The sequence below is a fragment of the Naegleria lovaniensis genome (assembly GCF_003324165.1).
Source record: "Naegleria lovaniensis strain ATCC 30569 chromosome Unknown tig027, whole genome shotgun sequence".
NCBI lineage: Eukaryota > Heterolobosea > Eutetramitea > Acrasida > Naegleriidae > Naegleria > Naegleria lovaniensis.
The window spans coordinates 221,002-234,963 of NW_025407849.1; the positions used below are offsets into that span (position 1 = coordinate 221,002).

A 13,962-nucleotide genomic window follows, 5' to 3' on the forward strand; every position below is an offset into this window, starting at 1 on the left:
ATTTAAATTGTTTTGGTGTCAATCATACGTTAATCTTTTGTGTACCTTGTAAAGAAAACGAAAAGGTATTGCAAAAAAATGAAGCAAAGCTCTGTGTTCAGAAATTCCAGGTGTTTTTATGCACAAGCCTTGTCGTATCATCATCACAAGAATTCCGTTGTTTTGTTACTTAATTTTGGTACTCCATCCATAATTTCCTCTCGGGATTTCTCTACTACTCTCTCACCCAATGTAGAAGAAAGGGACAAGAGATTTTCCCATACCATCTTGTTACCAAAGACTCCTTTCAAAACAAAAATTTCTGTAGAGGAGGAAATTAATTTACAGAAAACATGTACTGAATATGCATATCGGACCCAAAAAGAGCAACGATTGAATCAACCCAACATCAAAACATTTACTTTACATGATGGACCACCATATGCCAATGGAAATCTTCATGCTGGACATGCTCTCAACAAAATTTTGAAAGATGTCACTAACAGATACAAGATACAAACAGGTCACTTGGTTCAGTTCATTCCAGGATGGGATTGTCATGGTCTTCCAATTGAGATTAAAGTCCTTCAAGAAATTAAAAAGAAGAAGAAAATGGAAGTGAGCGGAAATTCTGATCCTTCCATTAGAAAATTGGCCAAAGATTTTGCAGAACAAGCCATTCATTCACAAATGAAAGATTTCAAGCGTTGGGGTATTATGGGAGATTGGGACAATCCATATAAAACAATGAATCCCATGTTTGAAGCTCAACAATTGAGAATTTTCTTGGACATGCTTAAAAAGAAATATATATTTAGAGGAAAGAAGCCAGTGTTTTGGTCTCCTTCAAGCGGAACAGCTTTGGCTGAATCTGAATTAGAGTATCCAGATGTTCACATTTCTAAATCGTGCTACATTTTATTTCCAATAGTTCATTCAGGTGTAGAGACAAGTCTCAACGAGAAATATGGAGAACTTTTTGCAGTTGTTTGGACAACGACACCATGGACCTTAATGTCCAATGAGGCAATATCCTATAATAATGACATTGATATTCCATCATTTATGATCAGGACAATTCTAGAAGATTAATCATTGCATCCGATTTGCTAAAAACTGTTTGTGAAAAAGCAAGTATCAAGAATTACCTTGTATTGGAAGCAAAGAAGGGAAAGGATCTCTTTATGAACAATCATCATGGCGATGATGACAAGACCAAACTATCGTCTTATCAAAACCCACTCACACTCAAACTGACAGACAACAAGAGGCTTCTTCCATTTCTGAATGGCTCTCATGTCACTACCGAAGTAGGAACAGGATTGGTACACACTGCACCCAATCACGGTATGGAAGATTTTCATGTCGTGAAGGAAAATAACATTCCCATTGGTCCATGCTTTGTGGACGAGCAAGGACGATATAACTCACAAACACCACTCGAAGAATTGAGAGGTTTACCTGTTCTTGATCAAGGTAATATTAAGGTCATTCAAATATTTGAAGAAGAGTTATCCAAATATTTACTATTCAGAGAAGATTACTCTCACCGATATCCCTATGATTGGAGAACCAAAAAACCTATCATTATTCGAATGACTGAACAATGGTTTGCCGAGTTGAAAAATCTGAAATGTCTTGCCAAAGAATTTGTTGATGAGAAAATTGAAATGATTCCAAGCACAGGAAGAAATCGTTTGAAAGCATTCATCGAGTCGAGAGATGAGTGGTGCATTAGTAGACAAAGAACTTGGGGTGTTCCAATACCTGTGTTTTATAAGAAGGATAATCCATCAGAATATCTTGCAACAAGTGAAAGTATTGAATATGTCATTGATTTGATTGAGAAACATGGCACTGATTATTGGTTTGAACAGAATGAAGATGAATTGTTGGCACCTCCCTATAGAAATCAAGGCTGGCAAAAAGGATTGGATACATTGGACGTATGGTTCGATAGTGGTACGACTTGGTTTGGAGTGATGAAGGCTGCAGGCATTCCTCTACCGGTTGATGTTTATTTAGAAGGTTCGGATCAGCATCGTGGATGGTTCCAATCCTCTCTTTTAACAAGTTTGGCTTATCAGGGTATTCCTCCCTACAAGAAAATTGTTACTCATGGATTCATTACTGATGAGAATGGAAAAAAGATGAGCAAGTCTTTGGGTAATGTGATTGAACCAGAATCCATAGTAAGCAAGTATGGAATTGATGTATTGAGATTGTGGGTTTGCTTTAGCGATTTTACAGTGGATGTAACAATAGGAAAAAGTGTTTTTGAGAAGCTTTCAACGAATTTGAAGAAGATTAGAAATACAGCCAAATTCATGTTGGGAGTTTTAGAAGATTATGTACCACCTCCTCAAGAGAATGGTCAACAGTGCTACTCCAATTTAATAGAAGCAGACTTGTATATTATTGCAAGAGTGAAACAATTTTGCGAGCAAGTGACTGAGTGCTATGAAAATTTCAGCTATTATAAGGTGACTCAACATATCATGACGTTCACATATGAACTTTCTTCGTTTTATTTAGATCTCGTCAAGGATCGATTGTATTGCTCGAGCGAGGAGGTGCGAAGACCATGTCAACGAGTCATTCAGTACATTCTTGATTGCTATACCAAAGCTATTTCTCCTATTCTTTGCCACACAGCTGAGGATATTTATCAATGCATGACCTATAAGAAGCACAACAGTTTGTGTGAGGAGGGTTGGTTTGTTTCTCCTGAACAATTCTTTTCAGACATTTCACTTCCCAATTCAGAACATTTATTAGAGAAATGGAATTTAATTATTGAACTACGACAAGAGATTTACAAGGTCATTGAAAAGGCAAGAATGGATAAAGTATTTCGCACAAGTAATGAGGTGATGGTTAATATTGAAAGAGTGGATTGTGAAAAATTGAAAGAGGCCATAGCACCTCTTCTCACACCTTGTGCAGTCAATGATCCAATAGCCACACAACTGGATGAGATTATGATGGTGTCCCAAGTGAATTGGCTGAATGGATCTACCTCTGATAGTACGCTCTATTCACACTCCTACAACACAAGCATTGATGGGACCCAAGTTGTTCTCTCTATCTCAAAGGCCAACTATCACAAATGCCCTCGTTGTTGGCGCCATACAAGTCCAGTTGAAAACGAGCCATGCCAAAGATGTCACAATGTTTTAAGCACAATCCCTCAAGCATAAAAACTTGAGATCATATGATTCTAGCAATTTTACACTGTTATTTTGTTTGTTGTTACAATTACTTCCTTTTTCAAAGCAGTTCCTTGTGTGCTCTGTACTTTAACACTTGTTATAAATGATTTTACTGTGGTGTGAATGCTCATATTTGATGTCACAAAATATATGTACTTCTTTTTTCCAATCAAAGAAAAGGTTCAACTCTGCAAATCGCAACGGTGCATCTCCCCATCTTCGAATGAAAATATTATTGGATTTGTCAATGTAATCCACAAAATCTAAAACCCTGTGATCCAAGAATCGGTCTATTTGTACCACCTCAAAATTATTATATACCATCCTGGTATTTGGAGTGTAAGAATTGAGAGAAGCGTTGGTAGGTCTTGTATTTATATATTCTTGAACCATTGTTGTCATACCTGCAACAACCGGTCCTGCATCTTCATCAAGTGCAATGGTTCCGTATGCATAGTTATTTGCTTTCATCTTTTCAAACGGATCATAGCTCATTTCTTCTAATATAAAAGAATCGGTGTCAAGCCTCCAATAGTATTCATATTGTTGAATCACTGGTAATTCAAAAATTTCCTTAAAGTAAAATCGGATCATGCATTTGTAGCCTAGAGACCATTGTACTTTGACTGGCTGCTTCACTGGATCCCAATGAGAAGGTATTTCAAATTTTATGTAATAGTACTCTAATGGAACTTCCGACGCGATAGATTTTGTCATAAGCTTTACCTGATTCAATGATTCTTCTTTTAGAGATTTTTCATAAAATACTAATATGGGATATTTGTATTTCATATTGAAATTTTTGTGTAACAGCTCAATGCTCCTTAAATAATTAGATATTTCATTCTCATGGAGAAGATATACGATCACTCCTTTCTTTTTGAGAGGTATGGTTACATGGTTGTTGCTTGTTATCGGAAAAGTATTCGTTTGTTCAACGGAAACACGATTCTCTTTTGATTGCAAGGACAAATGGCTTTCCCTATACATTTTAACACCGTCCTTAAACGTTCCATAGAACAACCAATACGAAGTGATGAACATGAGCAGCAGAAACAATATTAAGCCTTGAAACTTGTCCATTTTTTTTGTTCATCATGTTCCTCGTCAGTACACATTTGGCTTTGTGTTCAGTCAAGAGGGAACTTCATGTTACTTCTTAAGGCAGTTGTCTTTATTGAAATGAAACAAGGACTTCTCACTGCAAAACTTTGTCAAAGGTACTGACATAATCTTGTTGTTATCAGATAGATAGAGATCAATTCTCAAATTATTCTTTACATTTTGTAAAGAATGAATCGAGGAAACGTTTTGCATAGTGGTTTCCCGTTCCAAATAGGTCCTCATTTCACTTCGTTGCATGTTTTCGTACAAGCATGGACAGTAAGTGTTACATTTAGGTCCATTGGAATGAACTGCTTGTGGATATTTTAGAGGGTTCAGTTTGTTGCTTACAGTACATCCATTAGAGTTGAGTTGAAAGTACTCGCAAGCAAGGTAGGACGCTAAAAATATAGAAGATTGGCAGTCACCAATGATTGGGAACTTTTTTTCAATGTATAAATAGTGAACTACTGCTTGGTCATCAACCTTCCTAATGTCCATTCCGTCATGCATGATGGAAACGGCAATTTTAAAAAACTTCTTAATGTCCTTTTTTCTTCCTAAATACATTCCTGAATTTAAATACAAAAACCCTGAATCTCTAGGACAGTATGTTTTAACAGGATAGAGATGTCTATACTTGTTCAAAAACCCTCTATCAAAATTCTATCGTAACAATTTAATCATAATTTAAGAAATGCAGTTGAGACCTACGTACCTTAACGAATACTGCAAATTCCCCTTCTGATGGCCACTTATTTCTCTCACAATTGAAAATGATGGGCCAATCTTGTGTGGTGTTGTTCATTTCTCTGAAATTTTCAAGCTCCAAATAATCCATGTAGCCCTTGATCATGTCCTGTGGTTCTCCAGTGAACATGGAATCAAGTCCATCAAAAAAGAAAATCAAATCCTCTTCGTGAATGAAATCCGATGCTGTGCTGATTAGAAAATCATGGACACGAACAAACTTTTTCCAGTGGGCTGTTAAGGTTTCAGTGCAAAAATCGTTAAAATTCCAATGTAAGGCTCTTTCACTTACCATAATCATCACCATACCCAACTACGATCGGAGGTATCTTGGTGTCTATATTTCTGGAAAAATATGAGGAAATAAAGGTAGAACAGGCCACCTCAATATTTCTACTAGAAGTGCTGGTTTGATTGAGAAAATCAAAATTAAGGTATGTAATTGGAAAAACTTTTCTTTGAAATGGAGGACTTGTAATCTTTTCCGATACTGAAGGCTGAGGTGGAGAGGGAGCGGTATGAATTGTTTTTTGCACGTTCTTGTTTGTTAGTGAACTCATAGATTCATATCCCTTTCCTGTTTGTTTACGATCATTCAGGACAATATAGTACAACACACACCCTCCCCATACGAGCAGCGTCAAAATCAGTAAAAGCCTTTTTGGCTCCATTCCATTCATTTTTTGGTGCAGGATCTACAGCTTTGAAGTTCAGCCTGAACTCGTGAATCTGCAAGGGACCAAAACGTTTTCTCGAGCGAGCAAAACACAGACCAAAAATGAACTGATTCATTGTTGGCCTCTTTTCGATTTAAAAAAAATGAACTTACGGCTTAAAACTCTGATCACCTTAATCATTCTCGGGTGCGTGGGATGTATGGTCTTTCTGATGGGAACAAGTTTTAGAAGGAAAGGTGGTGTAGCAGAAACAACAATACGTGAAGGAGTTAACCATGCTGCTACTATAGTCATCAGTAATAATAATAGGATAACGAAAGATTTAACAATTCCGATACCATCAGAGGAGGTAGAGCTCGTTGAAATATCTTCCATTGAAAAAGGTATTTCTCGGCAAAAGGCTTTTCAAATGCAATCCAGCCAATGCTCAGCAACCATGAGTGCAGCTCGCTCCAGCTCTTCTCTCTTCGCGCCCACAACCTTTCTTACTCATAAAGAAGAGTGGTCAAATTTTTCTCCTTCTGTTACGGAAATTCAAAATGAAACAGATATGAGAGAGTGGTTTTCAAAGAATATGGATTTTTGGAAGAGACTTACCAATATGAATTATGGAGAGGAATTAGATTCAAGAAAAGTTGAGCTTAACTCTCTAGGCCTAACCCTTAATGCACATCTTGAACCCGATCGAGATCATTTACCGATATGGATCCGAGTGTTCAGAAGAATTGATCCCTTGCATCATGTTCTGGATGCCATATGCAAAGTAGATGATATCCACAAAACCACTCTATACGTTACTGTAGATGGCGACAAGTTTGGAAGTATTTTTGAGCTATTGCTACAAGTTCATTGTGTCAAAATCAAGATTTTCTTTCACCCTTTTTCTATAATCGAAAATCCTTAAAGTTGGCACACATTTCTAGTAATTCCTTAGTTTTAAATATGCACTACTCTTATGGAATGTACTTGTTAATCTCTCTATTCAAATATCCCTATGTGATCACTTTGGAAGACGATTTGCAACCCAGTCCTGATTTTTATCTGTATCATAAAACTCTCTACAGAGATGTTTACGTGAATAATATCTTCAACAATAAGGAGTCAATATTTTCCATAGGAGCCTATACACATGGACCAATCGTAGATTGTAAATTCCTCATGGCTCGATTGCTCAATGAAGGTACTATTTGCAGTTTGAAACACATGAATCAATTGGTCACAGAATTGTATTTTCCAGGATGGGGCTCTGGGATTGAGAGTTCCATATTTTGGGAATATTGGAGTATTTGGAAAAACCATCCTCACATCATTTATGATGGTCTGCTTGCAATCTTAAAGAGAAATCGTTTTACTCTCATTCCATGTTCACCCAGAATTCGATTGTTGAGAAATATGGGTACCAATGGTCCAGCAAATCATCGATGGGATTTTTATCTGAGCTTGTTTGGAAGATGGACCAATGCTACTGTGGAACGACACTATGAAATTATCAACTCTAAAATTCAATGATATTGAGCTCTTCTCTGGCCAAGAATATCCTCTTCGGTCAATGTTAGAAGAGAGTGTTTATGATCGAGCCATGATGATGACGACAAGGACGAGGAAACCAATAGGAATGCGTGAAACAATAATTAACAGACCAATGTGTTTGAATGGTTGACAATTTAAATTCATGAACAACAATTTGATCAGTACCGTAGGATCATCACTTGATGATCTTTAGGAGAGACTCCAAAGTAAATTATTTTGTCGAGATTTTCGTCGATTTCTTTGTCATCTCCATAAAAGAAATTTACATTTTTTTAAAAATTAAAAAATATTTTCATCAAAACAAAAAAATCCTCTACACTCCCAACAACACGATGGTAGGTTGCAACCCATGATTCAGTGAGAATTTTGTGTGTGTATTGAAACATACTCTTTCACTTTTACTCTCCCTATATATTTACTTTCAAATCTTCCTACGGATATTCTCCATTTTACGACTCAAAACATTGGACCTCTACAACAATAACCATCACTCACTCGGATTCATTCTCTCTTATACACGCGTGCACGTTATCTCAACAACATGTCGTCATTTTTCCTCACATACACATGTACACTCATACTCCACGACCACCCATCAATGATCACTCAACACACAGGTTTATTGGCTCGTTTCCGTTCCCTATGAAGGTACATCCGAAAGTGATAGCAGCAAGACCTTCAAATTCATCAAAGACTCACTTCAACATCAACAACGAGTTTGTGAATGTATTGAATTCAAAGTACCAAAATTGAAAGTAGGAACTGTGGATCAATTGTTACAACTTTCTGATGACTTTAACAAGTATGATAGCAATTGTGAACAAATTACAATGAAAGCATTGAAGACTTTGGCTGATGTGTGTATGTATTAGTGTGTGTATATGTGTGTGTGTTTATATATTTGACATACATGATTGTAAACCCTATTACCATGATCTTTTGAATGACTTACACTGAACCATGAACATTCCCTGAATGACTTACTATTTGAATGAATACTTGACCAATGAATGGATTGTGAATGAATGACTCGTCCAACTTAATGGATGGAAACGAATGAATGACTTACTATTTGAATGAATGATTCGACCAATGAATGAATAACTTGACCTGGAATAGCTGAATTGACTGAATCCAGTGATTTTGTTCCTGAAGTCATTCTCAAAGAAGACACTAGTGTTCCTGTTCAAACCTATCTTGACTTTTTCCAATGGGATGATTCTCAATTTCTTATTAACAAACCAATTCGAGAAATTGCAGACTCTATTCACAAGAAGGCAAGCAAATTGGATGAAGAACTTCGTTTCAAGATTTCTGAATATACTAATTTGAAACAAAATGTTCAACAATTGGAACGTAAAACCAGTGGTAATCTCTCAGTTCGTACATTGGATGGTATCATTAAGAAGGAACACGTATTAGAGACTGAATATTTGACCACAGTGTTTGTAGTAGTCTCTAAGGCTTCTATTAAGGAATGGGAACATGATTATGAGAATTTGACTGATATGGTTGTTCCTGACTCTTCTGAATTAATTTATGAAGACAATGACTCGGCATTATTCAATGTCGTGGTATTGAAAAAGATTGCTGATGATTTTAAGAGTGCATGTTTGAAGAGAAAATTTGTGGTTCGAGAGTTCTCATACGATGAAGATAAGGCTAATTTATCACACATGGAAAAGGAAGAAATGGATGAAAAGTTAAAAAATACCAAAAAGGAATTGTTGATTGGTGTCAAATGGTATTCTCTGAATGTTTTACTGCATGGATTCATTTGAAAGTCCTTCGTGTCTATGTTGAGTCTATTTTGCGTTATGGATTACCACCATGTTATACAGTAACTTTATTGAAGATTAAAAAGAATGAAAAGAAGGTTCATAAATTCTTTAAGGATCATTATGGACATTTGGAAGAACAAATGTATGGTACTCAAGAGAATGCAGTGGATTTGGCTAGTATGGGAAGTGCTGCCATGATGTTAAATAATTATGGTATGGAATGGGCACCCTATGTCTTGATTACTATTAATACTTCAAATCCTTTCCTTAAATTGGAATAAAGTTTGAATCTATCAATGGTTGTCGTATAGTTTGTTTGTTGTTAACGTTGTTTGTTGTTGTTGTAGATCGTTCAACATGAAAACATGATACTGTATATCAAGAAAAACATTCAAAAAAATGTCAACGAATCAATCACAATGATTTGTCAATTGACTTTCAAGCTATCAATGTCGATTAACATGTACCATTCAAAATTTCACATTCAGAATATGATAAGCAATTGTGCTACATGATGTCACATTTGATTCATCCATCACATTGAAACTTCATGATACATCATGATTTCATCAGATATTAATGTTAAGAGTTTCATAGATATTCACTTTCTCACACAGATGATTAAGAATTGTATCAACAACAACAAATGTAACAATCATCATCTGTGACAAATTTCACTCACCAATGATCATGTTGTTTTTCAAATATTGACCTAGAAGATTTCAACGTGTACACTTTTCACACATGGATTCTATATTGTTTTATCAATTAATAGAGAATTTGTTTAAGGACACTGTATTTTCATTGCACAATTATGAAATTGGAACTCATTTCCCTTACATGTTGTATTTAATTCCTAAAATTGAAGAGTGTGTTTCGAACCAGTATCATGATGACATGATTAGAAGATTGAAAAGAACCATAAGAGTTTATAAGTTTTTTTTGGAATTTCCAAATTGCCTTTTTAAAGATGCAACACACATGAGCTCTCAATTTCTAAAATACCACTCATGAAACAATGTTTACAAGCAGGTTTTGAATTGACGAGTCCATTTCTACAAGAATTGATCAATACATATGGACATGGACAGAATTCTTTATTATTTGGATTTACATCCAGAATTGAAAGCATCTAGTTGGTTTATTCACAACAACAACAATCAGACATTCAATATTGGTGTGAATATGTGTCAACAATTGATGAAGGAACAATTTCCAAAAATTATTTGGCAAGTACATGATACGAAACAATGTCCCAAATTTGAATCTCGTGGATATGATTCAGGAATATGCTCCAGACACGATATTTCCATTTGATTGCCGCAGAAGTTTTCATGTTTCATCAACCTTTCGCAAAGTCTTGTGTCTATTTACAATATCCATCGTACGTGAGACAAGTATTTGATTCCAACCGAGAAGATTCATTCATGGCCACTCGAGCATCATCAGAATATACATTTTCAGTACAGGTCATTCCCAAACGAGTGACTCTCTCACATCGAAAACGAACAAATTTTCAACATCAATTGAGTCAAATCGATGAGGATGGAATCTTACTATTTCTCACTGCCCAATACTCCTGGGGATGAGAGAAGGAAACGATATTACACCAAGTTATTGAAACTTTTACAAGCAAGTGGCGTCACGAACAAACCTATCATTTGTGTGGTAACTGTGCGTGTTGGCAATGAGAATGATTTTGAGTTTTTCAAACCAATTTTTGAACCACTCGTACTCGTGAACACAAATTTCAAGTTTCATTATTTGCAAGACAATGGTACTACTTCATTGGATTGGTTGATCAAGTCGACCTCTGGCTTGGTTCGAAACTGACAGTTAACAACAACAACAACTTGTAGAATTCTCCTTGACTTGTGCAATTTTTTAATTAATTCTTTGAATTTTTGTATCAATCAATGTAGGTTCTAACGACAGATTTCAAAAAAAATAGACTTCAGACAATAATAATAATAACAACAACAATACATCCGTGCATTCTACCACCTCTTGGCCAATAAATCATTCATCACAGCACCCCATCGTAGAATCCCTAACAACCACAACAACCACAACTACAACCACACCAACAAGCACAACAACACCATTGATCGTGAGGGATGGTGAGACGATACAAATGACCATTCGATTAAATGTAATTTCCAACAACAACAATACTCATTGTCCATGGATCATCATGATTCAGATCTTTCTCAATATTCTCTTGAAACTCGTCTCGTTTGGAAATATACATGTTGAATGATGAAACATTCATGAGAGTGGTGGTGGTGGTGACACTAACACCACTTTAGATCACAGTGTTCAACATGATCAAGAATTGAACAACAATCATGAATATGCATCATCAGATATCCATCATGATGAATCTTTTTGGAACATGCCAAATGTTGAACTTGTTCATTCTGAATTCCATTTAGGAGATTGTGTCATGAGGTATGAATGGAGCAGTGATGATGAGAATTGTTTAATAGATGATGATGGATCACCACTAACAATGACATCAACATTACTACCAACATTACTACCAACACTACACAATGAACTAAAAAGTGATGAAAAAGAGAATACACCACCACCTTTGAAATCTCATAGATACACTGTGATGATTCATCATCATTGTGATTCCAGAAAATACGAGCTTGTTAAAACCAATCGATCATCATCAATATGGTATTCCCTTGAATTGAATGGTTCCATCATTGAGACTCATTCCAAGAAGACATGTCATCCCATTCATTTTCATGGATTTCCACAATTAATTTAAAACATTCAAGAACATCCATTTCACAACAACAAGAATGCAAATCATTGAAAATTATTGAAAGAGCTGGTATACAATCCAGTAATCATCATCATAGATTTTCATATCCACTCGATGTGACCATTAGTGATCGAAATTCTCTCTTCTACTTGAACCTATAGTCAAAAAATTGTAGTCTTTGAATGATCATTCTGTGGTGAAATTTACAATGAATTGTCCATCTAATCCTAGATGTTTGGCTATTAATGAAAGTGATAATACAATCATTTTCACGTGTGATGATAATTATGTTTACAAGTATTCATGGGATGGTTCGAAACAAATTTGGAAATCAAATGAAGCACAGGTATGATTTTCTTGTTGAAAGTTTGAATGATGAGTGTGTGTGTGTTAATGTATATATATGATATATTGATTTTAATGTATATATGATATATATATATTTATGATTCATTGACTGATTTAATCATAATTGCCGAGAATATTATCCAATAATATTTATTGTTGATTGAATCATGAACAACTTGATTTAAATTCAAAAATTTGGCCTCAAGGAATTTCATTATCCAAAAATGATGAAGATATTTGTGTGATTTTGAAAATTCTATCCAAACATGATGGAAGTGTTTTGAAAAAAATTGAAAACGGAAAAGGTTCTCAACCAGGTCAATTCAATTGTCAAGAGGGATTTTGTATTGATCGAACGAATGGAAATATTATTGTTTGTGATTCTTTGAACCATAGAATACAAATTTTTAAATCTAATTTGGAACTCGTGAGTATGTTTGGAAGTTTGGGAGACCAACAAGGTCAACTCCAAAAGCCAACAGGTAAGACATCGAGTTCCAATGAAATATACTAACAATGTTTCTTTGAATTCTAATAATGATGATGAACAACACGGCATGACTTTAGGATGTGACTTGAATATAAACACTGGAGAATTATTTATTGTCGAATGGCAAGGAGAACGTCTTCAAATTTTTGATTATTCTCACTTGTTATCAAAATCTGGACTTATTTATTTTAGAAACAAATTATTCAAAAATATTGGAAAACTTTCTGACATTATTGTGGAGACTAGAGAATGATCGAAAACTTGGAAATATCAATTCCTCTCAATATATTGTATTATATGCGAATTGCAATATACATTTTTCTGGTAGTAGGTTATTGACTCCCATTACTGCTTTCGTTTGTAGATTTGCCATTTTGCTCCATCCATTCCTTCTTCCATCAATTGCCAAACAGTTCCTCCTGCCTTGATGGTCTTCTCAATTTTTTCAGTCTTTAATGTTCCTACATCGTGCAACATTAAGTATTTGGGTTTGCACTCGGCATCAATCGTTTCATATTCAGCCCATCCAGTGTATTCATTTCCATCAATAAGAACTGCATCAAATTGAAATGCTAAACATAAAGGATGTAACCAAGGTATGGACTTTTTAGAGAGCTCAATATCTCGCTGATAATACAACCTGAAATGCTCTTCATGATTTGGAATTTCCTCAGGTTTCAAATACTTTTCAGTTGGCACTGTTCCACCCAATATAAATCGTACTGGAAGATGAGCAAACTTTTTTCGAGCATATTGCCATGCAGGCTCATAGAGTTCAATGGTGTAGAGTAATTTATCCTCTCCTGATTCTTGTAAGCCCTTAGCAATACATTGAGTTGAGCCTTATTAGTTCAAAAGACCAAAAATACCATGACAATAGAATCCGGATGAATGATCCATTCCATGATTTAAGAAGAAAACCTACCTCCTCCGAACCATGTACCAATTTCTAACACTGTACGAACGTCATCTTGTTTTGCAAGTTTGTACAAGGCTTTTCCAAAGGATGTCTTCATAGTTACCTGCCCATCTGTACCAGGTGGTGAATCCGTTAATGAATAGCATTTACATTCCTGCACGGGAGGGCAACTAGGCTTCTCTGGAGTCAGAAGAGGCATTGAGGATGTTTTTGGACAATACTTTGCACAGGTTTTTTCCGAGAGTTGTTGTTGTTGTAGATCCTGGTCTTTTGAAGACGGGGATGATGATATTGAGGTAAAATTTCTAAGCTGATAGAACCCTAAACCGACGATCGATAAGAGTATTAAGAGTACAAAGAGTCGTTGCTGTGGATGCATTTTTTAAAGCTACA

General features: G+C 35.5%; 8 protein-coding genes across 8 annotated transcripts; 5 read left to right on the forward strand and 3 right to left on the reverse strand.

Moving 5' to 3' along the window:
* Positions 1 to 78: 78 nt before the first annotated feature.
* On the forward strand, positions 79 to 3,179 carry C9374_006357 (uncharacterized protein; the record flags this gene model as incomplete). The annotated part of the gene is made up of 2 exons (XM_044696208.1): positions 79 to 966; positions 1,053 to 3,179. The coding sequence occupies 2 exons, from the start codon at positions 79 to 81 to the stop codon at positions 3,177 to 3,179; spliced, it is 3,015 nt and encodes a 1,004-aa protein (XP_044547048.1).
* Positions 3,180 to 3,278: 99 nt separating this feature from the next.
* Positions 3,279 to 4,274, reverse strand: C9374_006358 (uncharacterized protein; the record flags this gene model as incomplete). Its single annotated transcript, XM_044696209.1, has 1 exon — positions 3,279 to 4,274. The coding sequence occupies one exon, from the start codon at positions 4,272 to 4,274 to the stop codon at positions 3,279 to 3,281; it is 996 nt and encodes a 331-aa protein (XP_044547049.1).
* A 69-nt stretch (positions 4,275 to 4,343) lies between these two features.
* Positions 4,344 to 5,725, reverse strand: C9374_006359 (uncharacterized protein; the record flags this gene model as incomplete). The annotated part of the gene is made up of 3 exons (XM_044696210.1): positions 4,344 to 4,961; positions 5,014 to 5,279; positions 5,338 to 5,725. 3 exons carry the CDS (start codon positions 5,723 to 5,725, stop codon positions 4,344 to 4,346), a joined length of 1,272 nt encoding a protein of 423 aa, XP_044547050.1.
* A 139-nt stretch (positions 5,726 to 5,864) lies between these two features.
* Positions 5,865 to 6,626, forward strand: C9374_006360 (uncharacterized protein; the record flags this gene model as incomplete). Its single annotated transcript, XM_044696212.1, has 1 exon — positions 5,865 to 6,626. The coding sequence occupies one exon, from the start codon at positions 5,865 to 5,867 to the stop codon at positions 6,624 to 6,626; it is 762 nt and encodes a 253-aa protein (XP_044547051.1).
* A 38-nt stretch (positions 6,627 to 6,664) lies between these two features.
* C9374_006361 (uncharacterized protein) lies at positions 6,665 to 7,231 on the forward strand (the record flags this gene model as incomplete). The annotated part of the gene is made up of 1 exon (XM_044696213.1): positions 6,665 to 7,231. The coding sequence occupies one exon, from the start codon at positions 6,665 to 6,667 to the stop codon at positions 7,229 to 7,231; it is 567 nt and encodes a 188-aa protein (XP_044547052.1).
* Positions 7,232 to 7,584: 353 nt separating this feature from the next.
* On the forward strand, positions 7,585 to 9,314 carry C9374_006362 (uncharacterized protein; the record flags this gene model as incomplete). Its single annotated transcript, XM_044696214.1, has 4 exons — positions 7,585 to 7,587; positions 7,870 to 8,113; positions 8,372 to 8,986; positions 9,094 to 9,314. The coding sequence occupies 4 exons, from the start codon at positions 7,585 to 7,587 to the stop codon at positions 9,312 to 9,314; spliced, it is 1,083 nt and encodes a 360-aa protein (XP_044547053.1).
* A 3,279-nt stretch (positions 9,315 to 12,593) lies between these two features.
* C9374_006363 (uncharacterized protein) lies at positions 12,594 to 12,903 on the forward strand (the record flags this gene model as incomplete). Its single annotated transcript, XM_044696215.1, has 2 exons — positions 12,594 to 12,642; positions 12,728 to 12,903. 2 exons carry the CDS (start codon positions 12,594 to 12,596, stop codon positions 12,901 to 12,903), a joined length of 225 nt encoding a protein of 74 aa, XP_044547054.1.
* Positions 12,904 to 12,995: 92 nt separating this feature from the next.
* C9374_006364 (uncharacterized protein) lies at positions 12,996 to 13,948 on the reverse strand (the record flags this gene model as incomplete). Its single annotated transcript, XM_044696216.1, has 2 exons — positions 12,996 to 13,492; positions 13,576 to 13,948. 2 exons carry the CDS (start codon positions 13,946 to 13,948, stop codon positions 12,996 to 12,998), a joined length of 870 nt encoding a protein of 289 aa, XP_044547055.1.
* Between the last annotated feature and the right edge of the window lie 14 nt (positions 13,949 to 13,962).